This window comes from Augochlora pura, chromosome 10, assembly GCF_028453695.1.
Source record: "Augochlora pura isolate Apur16 chromosome 10, APUR_v2.2.1, whole genome shotgun sequence".
Classification (NCBI taxonomy): domain Eukaryota; kingdom Metazoa; phylum Arthropoda; class Insecta; order Hymenoptera; family Halictidae; genus Augochlora; species Augochlora pura.
The window spans coordinates 491,932-506,070 of record NC_135781.1 but is presented as its reverse complement, the minus strand read 5'-3'; the positions used below and the strand labels follow the sequence as shown (position 1 = coordinate 506,070).

At 44.5% G+C, this 14,139-nt stretch overlaps 1 protein-coding gene across 1 annotated transcript; it reads left to right on the top strand.

The window, feature by feature from the left end:
- Positions 1-10,414: 10,414 nt before the first annotated feature.
- Positions 10,415-12,342, top strand: LOC144476098 (chymotrypsin-2-like). Its single transcript, XM_078192691.1, has 5 exons — positions 10,415-10,525; positions 10,839-10,989; positions 11,416-11,665; positions 11,804-11,941; positions 12,195-12,342. Exons 1-5 carry the CDS (start codon positions 10,477-10,479, stop codon positions 12,333-12,335), a joined length of 729 nt encoding a protein of 242 aa, XP_078048817.1. The 5' UTR covers positions 10,415-10,476; the 3' UTR covers positions 12,336-12,342.
- Positions 12,343-14,139: the final 1,797 nt, after the last annotated feature.

The following is a 14,139-nucleotide window of genomic DNA, read 5'->3' as shown; positions in this document are numbered from 1 at the left end:
CCGCGACCGGGAGAGCGGCCGCGGTGAAATGACCGAAACCACCGGCTATTAGGAGCCACATTGTGGCTATCGGTGGAGGGTACCTGCCAATTACGAGGGCATACGCGGCTCCGCAGCCGCGGCAAGAAACGAATTATCGATGCTTTAAACGTAAAGGGTTCGAGGCGATGATGCGACGCGCCGTACACCGCCGCGGGTCTCGAACGTCTGCCGATGTCGACGATAATCAGCACATGTCGTTCCCGCGGCGCTGCCGGACCGGGCAACTAAGCAGCCGAGGCTTCCCAATGGACTCTCCGAAAGCTGTTGACGACAAATCGAGGGTTAAAATACTATCGGTAAATAGCGACTGGCATCGGGGGAACGGGGCGACGCGTATCAGATGGCAAGGGGGATTATAACCCTAATTTCGGCTATCCGCGTGACACTCTAAATGAAGTGGGACCCCTCCCGAACACCCAACATCGACTCCCGAATACCGAATGCGGAACCAGCCAATCGACCCCTCTTCTTCTTCTTCTAACGGAGACTCGTCCGCGTCCGAGCCGCGCCGTTTATCCGATCTACGTCGACATTCCTTTGATTGCTCGATCACGGTTCTCTAATCGTCTCTCTAATCGCGATCGAAATGCGACCGAACGATACGATCGACGGCCGACGATCTGCGCGTCGCTTTTCGAACGTTTTTGTTTGTGCTGCGATTATCGATGCTCGCCGAAATTCGTAATTGCGCAGAGAAGGACGTTTCGAGCGCAATTAAGTACACGAAATGCTAGAGTTTCCGCATCAAAGTTTTAAACAACGCGCACTTGCGATATGCAAACTTCCTAGATTCCGATTTTGTACGCGACAATGCCTGAGAAGCGATATCCGCTAATTGAGAATACTGATCTATATCGTATATTATTTAATTTGCGAAAGATATAATACTTAATCCAACGGATTTGCGAATGCGTCGCGTTTAAACGAGATATGATAATTCCGAGACGAATTAATCTATTTGCGACCTTTGAAAAATTAATTCGCGTATCTGGCAAACGCAGAATTTGAACGTTTGTGTCAAGATTGCGGACATCGAACGGTCGGGTGCAACGAATCTTGCTATAATCTGAGCAATCAGACTTTTCGAAACTTTGCCGATCGAAACGCAATGAAACAAATTCTCTCGAACCGCCTCTCGACTTCTAAACAAAAATGGACAATTTAGGATTTAAACAATTCGATTATATTCGAACCTCGTGGTTGATTTTTATAATTTTTGGCGATCGGAATAACCGTGTCTTCTCTTCCGAAATTGTCCACTTTTGTCTACAAGCCTTGGGAGAGTTTCAGAGCATTTGCGGCACGATCGCGTCGAGTCCGAGCAGAATGGGACTTCCTGTTTACATTGGTATCGACGTTCGATGTCCAAGCGTAAAGTGTCGAAACGTTCAAATTAGCATCACCGATAACGGATAAGCCCCGAAACAGCGATACGCGTGCTATTTTCTCAACCTCTTAATACACACTGATTTCCAGATTGCGTTATCTCGGCTCTTTTACAATGTCTGACCGCGTACTTTAGATAGAGCTGAGGAAATTAAGCGCGCGTCGTACGATCATCGAAGGAATCTCTTCCTCGGAGTAGCCTCTTTATTCCCCTGACTGATAATCCGCGGCGTTTTCATTAATCTGCGCTTCCAACGCGCCGTCGATTAGATTGCCACGAACGCGATCGCGATCTAGACTCTAGACAGCGTTACACCGGTGCCCCCGAGTCGCTATCGAGGCTCTATCATAAATCACGTTTCGTAGACGTCCACGCTTCGTCTGGAATCTCGCAAAACGTTTTTCAGAGGAACCATCTTCTCCCAACAGCCCCCCAGCAGCCCCCGATCTGGTGCATTCCTCCGAAACGATCGCCGGTATACCTTGACATGCGCTAAACAGTCGACTCTGCTGGTCCTCTCTCGGCTTCGAGTCTACGGATTGGGCTTTATAAATAATACTTTTACAATTTCGATCATTTATTTCAGCGATACATAGTTTATAGTCTTATAGAAATGTAATGTTCGTGGAAGTCCTCCTCGTAGATTTCAATCGCTCGCCGCGCTTTGATGGAGATTTGCAGCAACAATCTATCAAGCTTGAAGTTTGTTTTGTTCGTTCAAGGCGGATCAAGATTCTGTTCTCCCGTTATCAACGTTTAGGCATTCGAGTCAGCCGTGGCACGCGATAAACGTTGTGTGACTCGGCTTGTCCGAGAACCTTGTTACTAATCGAAGATGTCTCAATTTTGTTTTAACTGAGATCGACGCGGATCGAAGATACATTAATTTAATATTGCACACAATGCGTTATCTCGCCAATTGTACGCTTTTTTTAATACAATGTTCCTCGACGATTCAGACGGCGAGAGTTCGACATGCGACGGTCAATTAAAATTAAAAATGTACGAATTCGGAAATTGTTGACTCGGTAAAATTTCCCATGGAGACAATCGAGGCCGGGAATCTGCGTGGAAACGGCAATTTCCGCGGTCTCTCGAATATTTATTGAATTAGCTTAAAAGCAGGGGAACCGGCGAACGGGCAGAGTTTCCAGGACAAATAATTATAGCGATTAGAGGATTCTACCGAGAAGCTGAAGAGGCTCGGTTGCGCGCGGTCCGGCAGGAGCCGTTCGGCCGATTCCGCGAAGCGACAAACTTTCGCAGCGTATCTCGTGTTCACGGGTAATCTCTCTCCCCCTCTCTCCCCCGCAGAAAGAAATTGCCAAGAAAGAATTTCTCACCTCTCTGGTCCACGCCACGGGCCGGGCATCCTTCCGTGACCAAACGCGCGGAGGACAGACACGGGGGTTCACATCGTGGGAGAGAAAAATGAAGGATGCGTTCGGCCGTGGATTTTCAGAGCGTACAGAACCGACTGCGCCGCTGCGCCGCTGCGCATACCGCATAGCCCAGAAAAGATAATTATAGTTTACTCGATCGACGTACAAATTTCCGAGATTTCTGCGCCCGCGTCTCGCCGGAGAGCTAGCCACTTTGTGCGGCCACGGCCGCAGAAAAGTATCGTTATGGGGGCTCCCCCCCCGACCTGGTGTGGGTGAGACGGCTGCCCCCATAGTGCCGGACCGACGGGAGGAGGCGAAGGCGGAGGCGCGGACGAGGTGGAGACGGAGGGGATGCTTTCGGGGCCAAAGTGAAGGGTTCGCCGAAGAAAGATTAGCGGGACTCGGCCCGAGACTTTCGTGTTTCTCAGATCCACGAACCCGTAGATCATGATAATTGTGAGAACAATTCATCAGGTAAATTTCACGCTAAGCGGTCCCCGATTCGTCGGCGCGTACCGACCATCTCTCTCCACCGGCCGAGTCCATTAATCACGATCTCCGATTGTCGGCCGGCCTCGGACCGATCAACGTCCCGCAAACTATACCCCTCGATCGCGATCGCTCGGATATCGATCCTCGTGTCATTACGTAATGCGCACCTACCGTCTTTTTCGACCGATCCAACGAAACCGCTCGGCTTCCGCAAAACGATCGACTTTCGATGCCGAAACTCTGACAAAATTGCTCGACCAACCATCAATTGCTTTATCGCGACTAATCTTACCTTCCTGGGTCTCGAAATTGTCAAATTGCGGCCTCCACGGCAAATTCGGTGGAAGCAACTGCAATCCGTCCGAGATATAAAGTAGCAATTTTTCATTTCATTTCATTCGGCAATTTTCTTTAAAAAGTGTGACTTTGAAAGCATCGCTCGAGACACGGTTTGTCGAGGAATATAAGAGGAACGTTTCACTCTGGATGGTTTTCCTCCGTAGGTAGGTAGGTAGGTAGGTAGGTAGGTAGGTAGGTGGCCAGCTCCGTAGCACGTAAATCTTCAATTGTCAAAACCGTGGGGCGCGCAGCGAACAGGCAAATAATATTAAACAAATAGCCGGCGGATTCGCCTCGATAATTCATAATTCGTGGTCTGCCGGCCGTGCCGCGGCGTAAACGTAAACGAATTGGCGGTTGTTTGCCGAATGGGCCGGTAAGGGAACTAATATAGCCGAAAGTGATCTTTGAATTCCTGTAACGCGAGAGGCTGTTCGCGCGTTGACGTCTTCTTTCCGTTCAAGTGCTCAATTTGCCGGCACTTTCTACGGGTGCCCGTGGTTGAAATCACTTACCAGCCATAAACGGAGGAACAACCGGACGGTAATACGTGTTTGCACTAATAATAGGTCCTTCGTAAACACAGGGTACCCCCGTCTACGCGGAGTAATTATTATGGTATTCCGCGTAAGTATACTCGGGTGTATAGTATACGACGTGCCCGATACCGCCGGGCTCATCGATGAACGAGGCGTCCTCGCGGCTCCGAGAGCATCGCCGTCACGACGCACAACATACAACACGGTCAGGGTTTCGTCACTGTTATCGCGGGAATCGCGGTGCCGAGGTTCTCGCGTGATCCCTTTTATCGCGATCGATTTTTCCTAGACGATCGCGGAACGTCGATACCGGATAAGCGCGGTTGCGTGTGGTCGATTCTCTTCTTCCAGCATTTTTACGGCCTTGGAGCCTTTTCTATATTCACCGAAATGCACGAGTCTATAATAGGAAAAATACTCGCGCCTGCTTTTTCTTTTTCTACTACACATTTGATTTACGAAAAATATCTCTTTCTTTTAATTGGTTATTTAGAGTCGCGCCAACCACCGATAGGGTTATTAACTGTTTTGTAATTAGGTATAAATGTGATCTAAAAAAGTAACACAATTTGGAACAGGAGAAGATGAACATTTTTTAAAAGAGCAATTAATTTAGTAAAATCTGTATTCCCTTTCAAAGTGGACTGGCCAAATGTTAATTAACGCGAGCGTGCATTTTCAGGCTGGCGAAAGGGACGAAGATCCAAGGGCAACCGCGAAGCGCCGAATGCCAGGCCGGATAGTTGATCCCCGACACCACCCCCACCGCTCTTCAATTTGAGATATAGCTCGCAATAAAACACGAAACGGCGAGGCATGAAGTAGAGAGAGAGAGAGAGAGAGAGAGAGAGAGAGAGAGAGAGACCGTTGCGAACGATTTGCCGAAAGTAGAGACTTTCGAACTCCCACGAAAAAAAGGGTAGCACTCACGGGTTGCGAGAACAATAAGATGGCGGTTTTCTCGCCGCGGCGAAGGACGGCTCTCGCTGCCGCGCCGCCGCGCCGCCCGGGATCGTGGGAGAAACACGTGCGAAAACGCGGCCGAAACCGATTTGGCTCGTTCTAAATGTAACCCTAAAACTCCGAGGCAACGGCCAGAAAAACTGTATAATTACGAGGCATAAAAATAAGCATCGCCCACTCGAGAGCGCCCGTCGCCCCCCCCCGCGCGCGCGTTCAACGACGCTCCGCGCGCCGTTTCGGTCTCGGTCTCGGTTTCGGTTTCGGGTCGTCGCACCCACAACTCAAAGCGGATTCCCATCGATCTCTCTCTCTCGGGACGGTACACCGGGCTCCAGAAGATGTTCGGCAATTTTTCGACAGCGATTACCGGGAGCCGAGCCGAGGCCTCGCGCTGTAAAATCGTTGCAAGTATACGCCGGGGAGGCGAGGCGAGGCGAGGCGAGGCGAGGGCTGAGCGCTGGACAATGGCCGAACAGTCGAAGAAACTGCCGCGAGTTTTCGTTTCGAGGAATCCGAGGCGGGGGCGAAAGGATCGGCTCCTCGCTCGCGGGCGTCCTTTGCGCCTTTTTCTTACGATAAACGGGAATACACATTTTCCGAAGGCGATTCCGTTCCGAGAAACGCGGAAGTGCTTGCGAGGCTGGTGCCGAGCAAAGTCCGAACCGACTGGCAATTATTTACGAGAAGGTACCACCCCCTCCGAACTTGAACAGTTTTTAATACCTCCGGTTCGTCATTGTAAAAAGTATTTAGCGGGTAATTGGTCTAAGAGAATGTAGCGCTAGCTTCTCCAACACCTTATCGTTGTAATCATTTCTTCGATGAAGAAGAGAATTTATATTTACCATTAACAATTGACCAAACTGTAGGAATTTCTTCAACAACCAGAACAACCCTTTGGAGTCAGCATTTTGTCACGGATCACCCATTTTAAAAACTCGAATGTATTTATTCGGAAAGAAAGCAAAGAACAAACAAGATAATTGCAAGTAACAACTGTATTTGCAATAACATTCTATCATGGCAAATTTTACGATAGAAATATTTTTAATCTCTTTTATTTAAATACAATTTTCTCATTGTATTTAAAGAAATGATTGTTGGCTAGAAACATTGTTTAATGGAAATAATTTGTTAATGGTGTTGGACGAGCGAGCTAATAATCTCCTAGCAGAAATTCGGTCGAATTTGCGGGCACTGCGAAGACCGGAAACGCATCGATGGAACGACGATAGAGAGCCCGGCCGCAAAATCGGCCTCGGATCACCATCTGTCATAGCGCATTGTTAACTCGGTTATGGTGCACGCATATCAAATCGTCCACGACGTACCTTAGCACGAAATAGGCAGCGCGGTAATGCGATTTGGATATATGGAGAGTCCTGTGGGATATCACCAGCACGGGGCCCTCCCTCCTCCCCTGCGATACGACAAATGATATGCATATGTAAATACGGTGACCGAGCATTACGAATTGGCCTAACGCCGGGAAATCTGATTACCGGGCCGTTCTACGGATATTCTCTTACTCATAGTTTCTCGTGTCTCGCTTGACATTTCACCGTGTGAATCGCTCTCCGCGGCCCATTTTCCTATTGCCAAACGAACGCTCGGATTACACATTTTTCAATCGACACAATTCATTTCCCCTGCTCGATGTTATCGTTTTAGCGAAAACGGTGAAAATATTTCCTTATCGACGAGAAATCATCTACGATTTGTCGTCAGTGGAAAAAATTGCAATTTATTATATTTTATTAAAGTGTACGATATAAGTAACTTTGAAACGTCGAAAAGTCGTAACGTTGCGAAATATATCAAATACCTTTCGCAAGTCGAAGATAAGGGACCTTAAATTCTTGAAATGTTCTGCCATTTTGCAATCGAGAAACTCGTTCGTCGTTCGTCGTTCGTCGTTCGTCGTTCGTGTGACGAACCGATGAAATAATCAGTCTGCCTTAAAAATATTTGCAATCCTTTCGAATAACCGTCTACGGAAAATGTATCGTTCAATGAATGATTTTACCACGCTTCATCCGTAAGCGACACTGCTCGACCTGTTATAGTCGCGAGAATGAGAAAATGGAGCGATACCTGGCAAGTTATTCGGCGATTTTACCCAGAGCCCGACAAGCGAAAGGTCCCTTGGTCTGGAAGGCGAGATTTCGAAGAAAGATCGAGCGCGAAAACGTCGATCGGAGAAGAAAAAGATTCGGATCTCGGTGAATCGATCGAGTGACATCGAAGCGAGAGAGAGAGAGAGAGAGAGAGAGAGAGAGAGAGGAGGGAGGTCGAAGGGAGTTTAGTTTGATCTCACGGTCCTGCTCTGGTTGCTATCGCCGGCGCCCGGATGATCCCGTTAACAGGATCAAGACTCGTGGCAGATGAAGGGTTCTTGTTATTCGCAATCGCCTTCTCTCCTCTGATCCTCGGGGAGGCGAAATTCCCCCCGGATGCTCCCGGAGAATTACCAGGAACGGCCGGGACATATTCATTTGCAGAATACACAATGAACGAAATTACTTGCCGCCGCAATTCTTATTAGTCCATCTCCAGGGCGCCGCGACGCGATGCGACGACGCGACGATGCGACGAGCTAGACTGTGTTGACGTTTGATATTACGCGTCCCTCGAAGCTCTCTGCCGCGGCACCCCGAGAGTTACCTGTTCCATGCCTGGTTATTGGTCTTGCTCGCGCACCAAACTATCCGCGCGGCCCCGCTACGCGAACTCGCTCGGATTAATTATCGATCTACGCGTCGCGCAAAGGTGGCTTCTCGCCTCTATCTCGACGTCGTCATCGTCGTCGTCGCCGCCGTCGCCGCATTCCGGCAGCTTCGAAATTATCTACGAATTTCGATCTAGAGATCTCGTCGAGTCGAATACTCGCATCGAACGTCACGAGATCTACGATTGCCTGCCGGACATCGTATCGTACTTATTAATTATCAGAAATGCAATTTTCCTCTTGACTCGCAAACTTTCAGCGCACTAAATTATGTTCCAACGGTACAATTGTAAATGACAAATGAATGATCAAATGTTTCACCGATCGTTTTCGAGCAGAAATCTAACCGAGAACGTTTGTTGCTGCAAAACCGTGTATCGAACGTACGATCGCCGTAGGAAGTAGGTAAACGATCTCCAGCGGACGATAATTCGTAGAACCGGGGCGAAGAGCGATCGTAATCGGTCACGTGGTTCGCTACGAGAATCAGATAGACTTAATTGAATATATTTTTAAGCCGATAATTCACAGCCACGTTTTCGCACTTGACGCGAAACTCTATTCGATCCGACAGAGAGGCAGCGATCGATTGTCGTCATTCGATCCCGTTCGATCCGATCGATACGGGGAATCAGGATTTCAAAGATTGCCACGAGAAGTTTCACGAGAGCGCCGAATCGAATGATTCACGTTTTCTAATTGAATTAATCCAGCGAAATACTCATCGGTCGCGCGAAATTGATACGCGGCATCATAGTTCTTTCTTCGGGTTGCGAAAATATTTTTCGAATCGGTAAAAGCGGTGCTTGCTCGAGGGGAGGGGGAAGGTAAATCGATTAATAAACCGATCGGTCGATTCGCAAGCGCGGAAGATGATTAATAGCTGCAGCATCTCGCAACGGACGATGGCGAGGAGGAACCTTGACAAAGAACAAGAATGCTCGTGTGAACGATACCGATTGTGCAAGACCGGTTCTCTCCGCGGTATCGGGAAGCGGTTTGCGCAATCGGTGCTCAAGTTCTATTACGAAAAAAAGTCTGTCGTCGATAAAATGTCCCGGACACTTGTGCCGGCTCGCGCGGGACGAAATTGTTACGATCCGATACCTGTAGATCCCCGCGGAATGCAATCTTCGCAAAAAGGCTAATTTTATGGAGTTATGTAAACGTGTCAATATTACATAAATATTTATTATATTATAATATACCATACTATATATTATATACATAAATGGAAAATAGGTCTTTTTATTTCACCTAGCAGTTTAAATATTTTAATTAATGCCGATTGCGTCATTGGTGGACGAAACTGCGAAGACTGTCGATTTTTGGAGCATCGTTTCGTTTACGATACCGTGAATGTTTTCGCCTAATTTAGAGCACGGGTTGTTAACATGCCGTAACGACGGTGTGCCGCTGAAACGCAGAGAAGATTTCTCTAGCACGTAGGAGAACGAAGATTGTTGGAAGAATGTTCGTTCTAGTTCGCAGTGCACCTGCGTGATAGGCCAGGAACTTTCAACCCTTATCTCGAGCAGGACCGCCGTGCTAACGATTTGCAAACACCGTTCCAGCGCTTGCTCCACTCATTACTAACTTTTTGCTCGCCTTGTTGTCCACGAGCAAACTAGGCATCTCTCGGAGGCCGACGAGAGACGTCTTTTCGCGCCTTCGATCGTTTCGAATCTCAACGATCGTCGCGACCGTTGCGCTCCGAGTATTATGAAAAACTTCGGAGCTACTTGAATCGGCTTCCTGCAACTGTGTTCTTAAGATACCGACACGCGCAGCGTATTAATCGAAAATATGAATAATCTTTAATTCATTTAATATTGAAATTGTTTTCTTTCGAACGATTCGATAGAATTGCTTGAAAATATTTCTTTATCCAATCACACGCTCCTATAAAAATTCTGACGAATCTGAACAAATTTTGAATTATGATTTTTATGGGGCAATTTATGTTAGTCGCTTTTATCCCGCTTTTATACAAGTCTGTCACGATAATCGGCCAAAGATTTACACCTGGCCACAAGAAGCGATTATATACGATATATTTGGAAAATAATTTGAAACACTGATGGAGCCGCGAACGAACGTAACTTCTAGACCTCATTGTCGCAGGTATCTCTTGGTTGTCACAAAATAGCAAATCCAGATACTGTTTCTATAGAAAAACGAAAACTATGCTAGATATCGGTTCTCTAATCTCAAAGATCTTCCGTCCTTAATCGAACGCCCTCCAATAATCTTGATTAAACAATCGATAGAAATCGCCACGTACCCATTATCAATTCGAAATTGTCGAGCGTGTCGTCTATTAGACAGCGCGTATAATAGAATGTTTGCCGGTTATCGGACTAATTGCTTTTCCTTTTGGAAAAAAATAAACGATCCAATGGACGCACGACGAAACGACTTCGCTTCTTATCTTCGTAATCAAAGTTACTAAACTTTCGTCTGCGCTGTTGCAGTCGCCGATTGTTGCATCGATAAAAATCCAACATTTTATTTCTGCTTATCGGTGCAACACGAGATCTAAATCAGTATATAAATTGATCGATCGAACTGCACAGCTATAGTAAAACAAACTCTACAAAGATGCACGCTCCGGTCATCTTAGCGCTCTGCCTCGCAGTCACCGCCTACGGTAAGTGGAAACCACTGCGAATAATTCGTCATTAATTGCAAAATAAAATCAATCATTCACCGTCGATCCCCGACGCGTCAAATGCTGCTTTGTCAATTTCAGTAGATTATATGGTATACTTGCACATTAATTGCATGTAACAACAAGTTCTCCAATTAATTGCGAATAAATGAAATAATTCGAGGTGAACAGAGTAAAGAAAAGATATTAAATTTCATCCGGTATATTTTTTAATTACACTTCCTTCGGCGTCTGGAAGAGTTGTACGAAAATTTGCGGTAAATGCTAAGATATGTGAATTTTTATGATACAGGCTTCCCCGAGGGCCAAATTGTGGGTGGTCACGACGCCCCGGCTGGAAAGTTCCCGTACCAAGTGTCGCTTAAAAACAACGGCAGACACTTTTGCGGTGGTTCAATCATTGACAGTAGGCACATCCTTACCGCTGCTCACTGCGTCGTTGGGTAAGTCTAATAAAAACAATATCGAATCTCGATGCAAACCACAAGGATCTTCTTACCCCTAACAATCCTTAATGTCTTTAGAATATTAAAAATAATATATCGTGTGCCTTAAACGCTCTTAATCTCTGCAATAATTTAAATAACATCTTCTCAGATCTTCATAGCATGAAATTTGCAATCTAGCAGTCGGTCGCACTGTTGCAAATTTTCACGTAGTATTCTAGGAAAAGCGAAGAAGAACAGTACTGATTTCTGCCTTATGGATATTCCATTTATAAAACTAAAAAATCACGAGAAATTAGATGATACGAGAAAGCGACTTTTGTAGGACTGAAAGAGACCTTTCGAATAGCTTCCTCTACATAAGAATAATACACTTGCCTCGGTTATCGTAAAAGTCTGCATAGAAAAGTTCCATGTCCACAGAATCAATAATCTGAAAGCCATCACCGTCCAAGCTGGAACCACCCACCTGAGCGCCCGCGGAGACGTTCACACAGTAGAAAAGATCACTCGCCACCCCCACTATGACTCTGGCAAGCTCATCAACGACGTCGCAGTGATCCGTGTGCACAAAGCTATTGGATTCACCCACCTGGTTAAGTCGGTCAAACTGGCCTCCTCCAACGTTGCCGCTGGATCCACGGTTGTCTTATCTGGCTGGGGAAGACTCAAGGTTGGTGTCTATCATCCGATCGGTCGACAAACCCGTTACGGAATCGATTCTGGGAAATCAATTCTGACGCAAAGTGTATAATTGGGACAGATCCGACCGATTTCGTACGCGATCGCTCACTGTTTGTTCTGTTAACAGGCTGGCGGAGCGGTACCTGACCATCTCCAGGAAATCAATTTGAAGGTCATCTCGCAGGCTCAGTGCCAGAAATCCCATTCGAATATCAAAAACAGTCACATCTGCACATACACCAAACACGGCCAGGGAGCGTGCAACGTAAGTTAGAGTTACCAAAGTAATATATTATTTATTATATATTACTATATTATTTATTGTATAATTTAATTTAGATAAAATGTTTATGAGAAATTTGATTTCATCGTACGAAATGTTTGGATATATGTCGATGGAAATTCTAAATGAAATCGATATGATAGAATCGAGTCTTTGTTGATGGGACTGTTGAAAAGATAAGAGTGAAGTATGGATATTCGGAGTTCTCTAATTGGATTTCTTTCCCTTGTTTTAGGGTGACTCTGGCGGTCCCCTCGTCCACAACGGAGTTCAAGTTGGTATCGTCTCCTACGGTCGTCCATGCGGCGTTGGCTCCCCCGACGTCTTCACCAAAGTGTCCGCTTTCTTGACCTGGATCCATCAGCAAATGCATTGAACGTTCAAGAAATACGACCTGGAATCGAATGCAAACTAAATGTCTCTTGTGCCATTACAATAAATTTCTCTAAGTTCTAATAATTAAACATCTGATCTAGGTTCTCTGAATCCTTCATTTAATTCCTCCAATATCCTCAGCAGATGTTGTTGAAACAAATTCTTAGCATTAACGCTTTGCCTGCTGAATGTTACTATCATTTACAATTGTTAGTCTTTTATAAACAACAGATTAATTTTGAGAAGGCAAGATTTAATTGTTAAATTGTCTAAACATTAGCACTGATATTTTTTAAACTATATCACAGATTTAACATTCTCATACGCTTTTCTGTCCGAGTTTTGGGGGTGTCTAAAACCCTCTTACCACTTCGTGTCGCTCTCGGCATTACCGATAGTTCGCGAAAACTAGGCAAGTTACCAAGAAGCAAATATCTTGTATATTTCGTTTCTACTATTACTGTTAAATATTATTTGGAAGCAATAAGTATTATACATTTTTCATGCTGATGAATATTTATAACACTTTACAGTGCTACTACAGTGCTTGCAAAAAATTATATTACTATAATTATTAATTATAAATGTATACAAAATTAAAGATAGATTTGTTAAGAAGTCAGCTAATAGTCACATACTTGTTTAATATAGGCATTTCAAATTAAAAATGTTGCAGCTTAGAATCCGTTTCTGCATTACTTGGGACCTGGACGGATTTCAAGTCTGTGCCCTCTAAACTTTTGAAGTATAGGGTAATTACTATTTATTTAATAATTATTATTCTAACTAAAAATTATGCATACTGCTATTGAAATAATTATATTTCAAAGAATCTAATTTAAATTGAAAGGATATACTACACTCGATCGGTAAGGTGACACTGGTGACATCTGTCGTGACATTGCAGAACTATCGAACACGTACAACTTCCACGTCAGAATTTACCGACACAGGAAAATGTAGTTTCCTTTTAATTATTACGTAAATTAAATTATTAATATCTTTTATTTAAATTATGAATGTCTAGCATTAATTACATTCCTATGAGTGAAAGAGAATCGGTGGAACTGGGAATTACTTTTATCGTATTGTACTGTTTTTAATTTAAAGAAAATGCAATAAATATTAATGCCACAAATATTTTCGCTTACAACTTATTTAATTATTTACCCGATTATTTAAATTCGTTTATTAACCCCATCTACAATGGTTAATAAACGTAAGAATGTTACAATGTTAATCTGAAATAAAAGTTTAATTAACACTTTAATTACCAATACGCGGCGCCTAACAAATTACATATTCAATTTATATTAAAAGAATTATTCTGATAAAGTTAACAAGAAGGTTTCTGTTTCAAATTGCAAAATGATTATTGATAACTAGAACATTTACTGTTTCACGTACTTAATTTCTTAGAACTATATTTTAAAAGCTAACTAAATTATTCACAACATACATGTACACTTAACATATTTATTTCTACATCCGAATTTTCAATTCCGATTAACTTCCAACATTTCTCGCGTAATCGCACTCCAAACAATCGCTAGGCACGTACTTATTATCAATTTGAAAACGTGACGCGCGTCGGGCATTTAAAAGCCAGTATAAACGGTATGCAAGTTATCGGATTACTAATTACTTCCTTCTTTTAAAGTACAGACATCTGATATTCGTCGGACACAATGAACTCTGTCTTATCGTTGCAATCAGATTTATTAAATCTTCGAGTCGCGGAGATCGCTGCTCTTTGTAATTGGGGATTGTTTCCATTGATAAAAATCCATTATCTTCTTTATCCT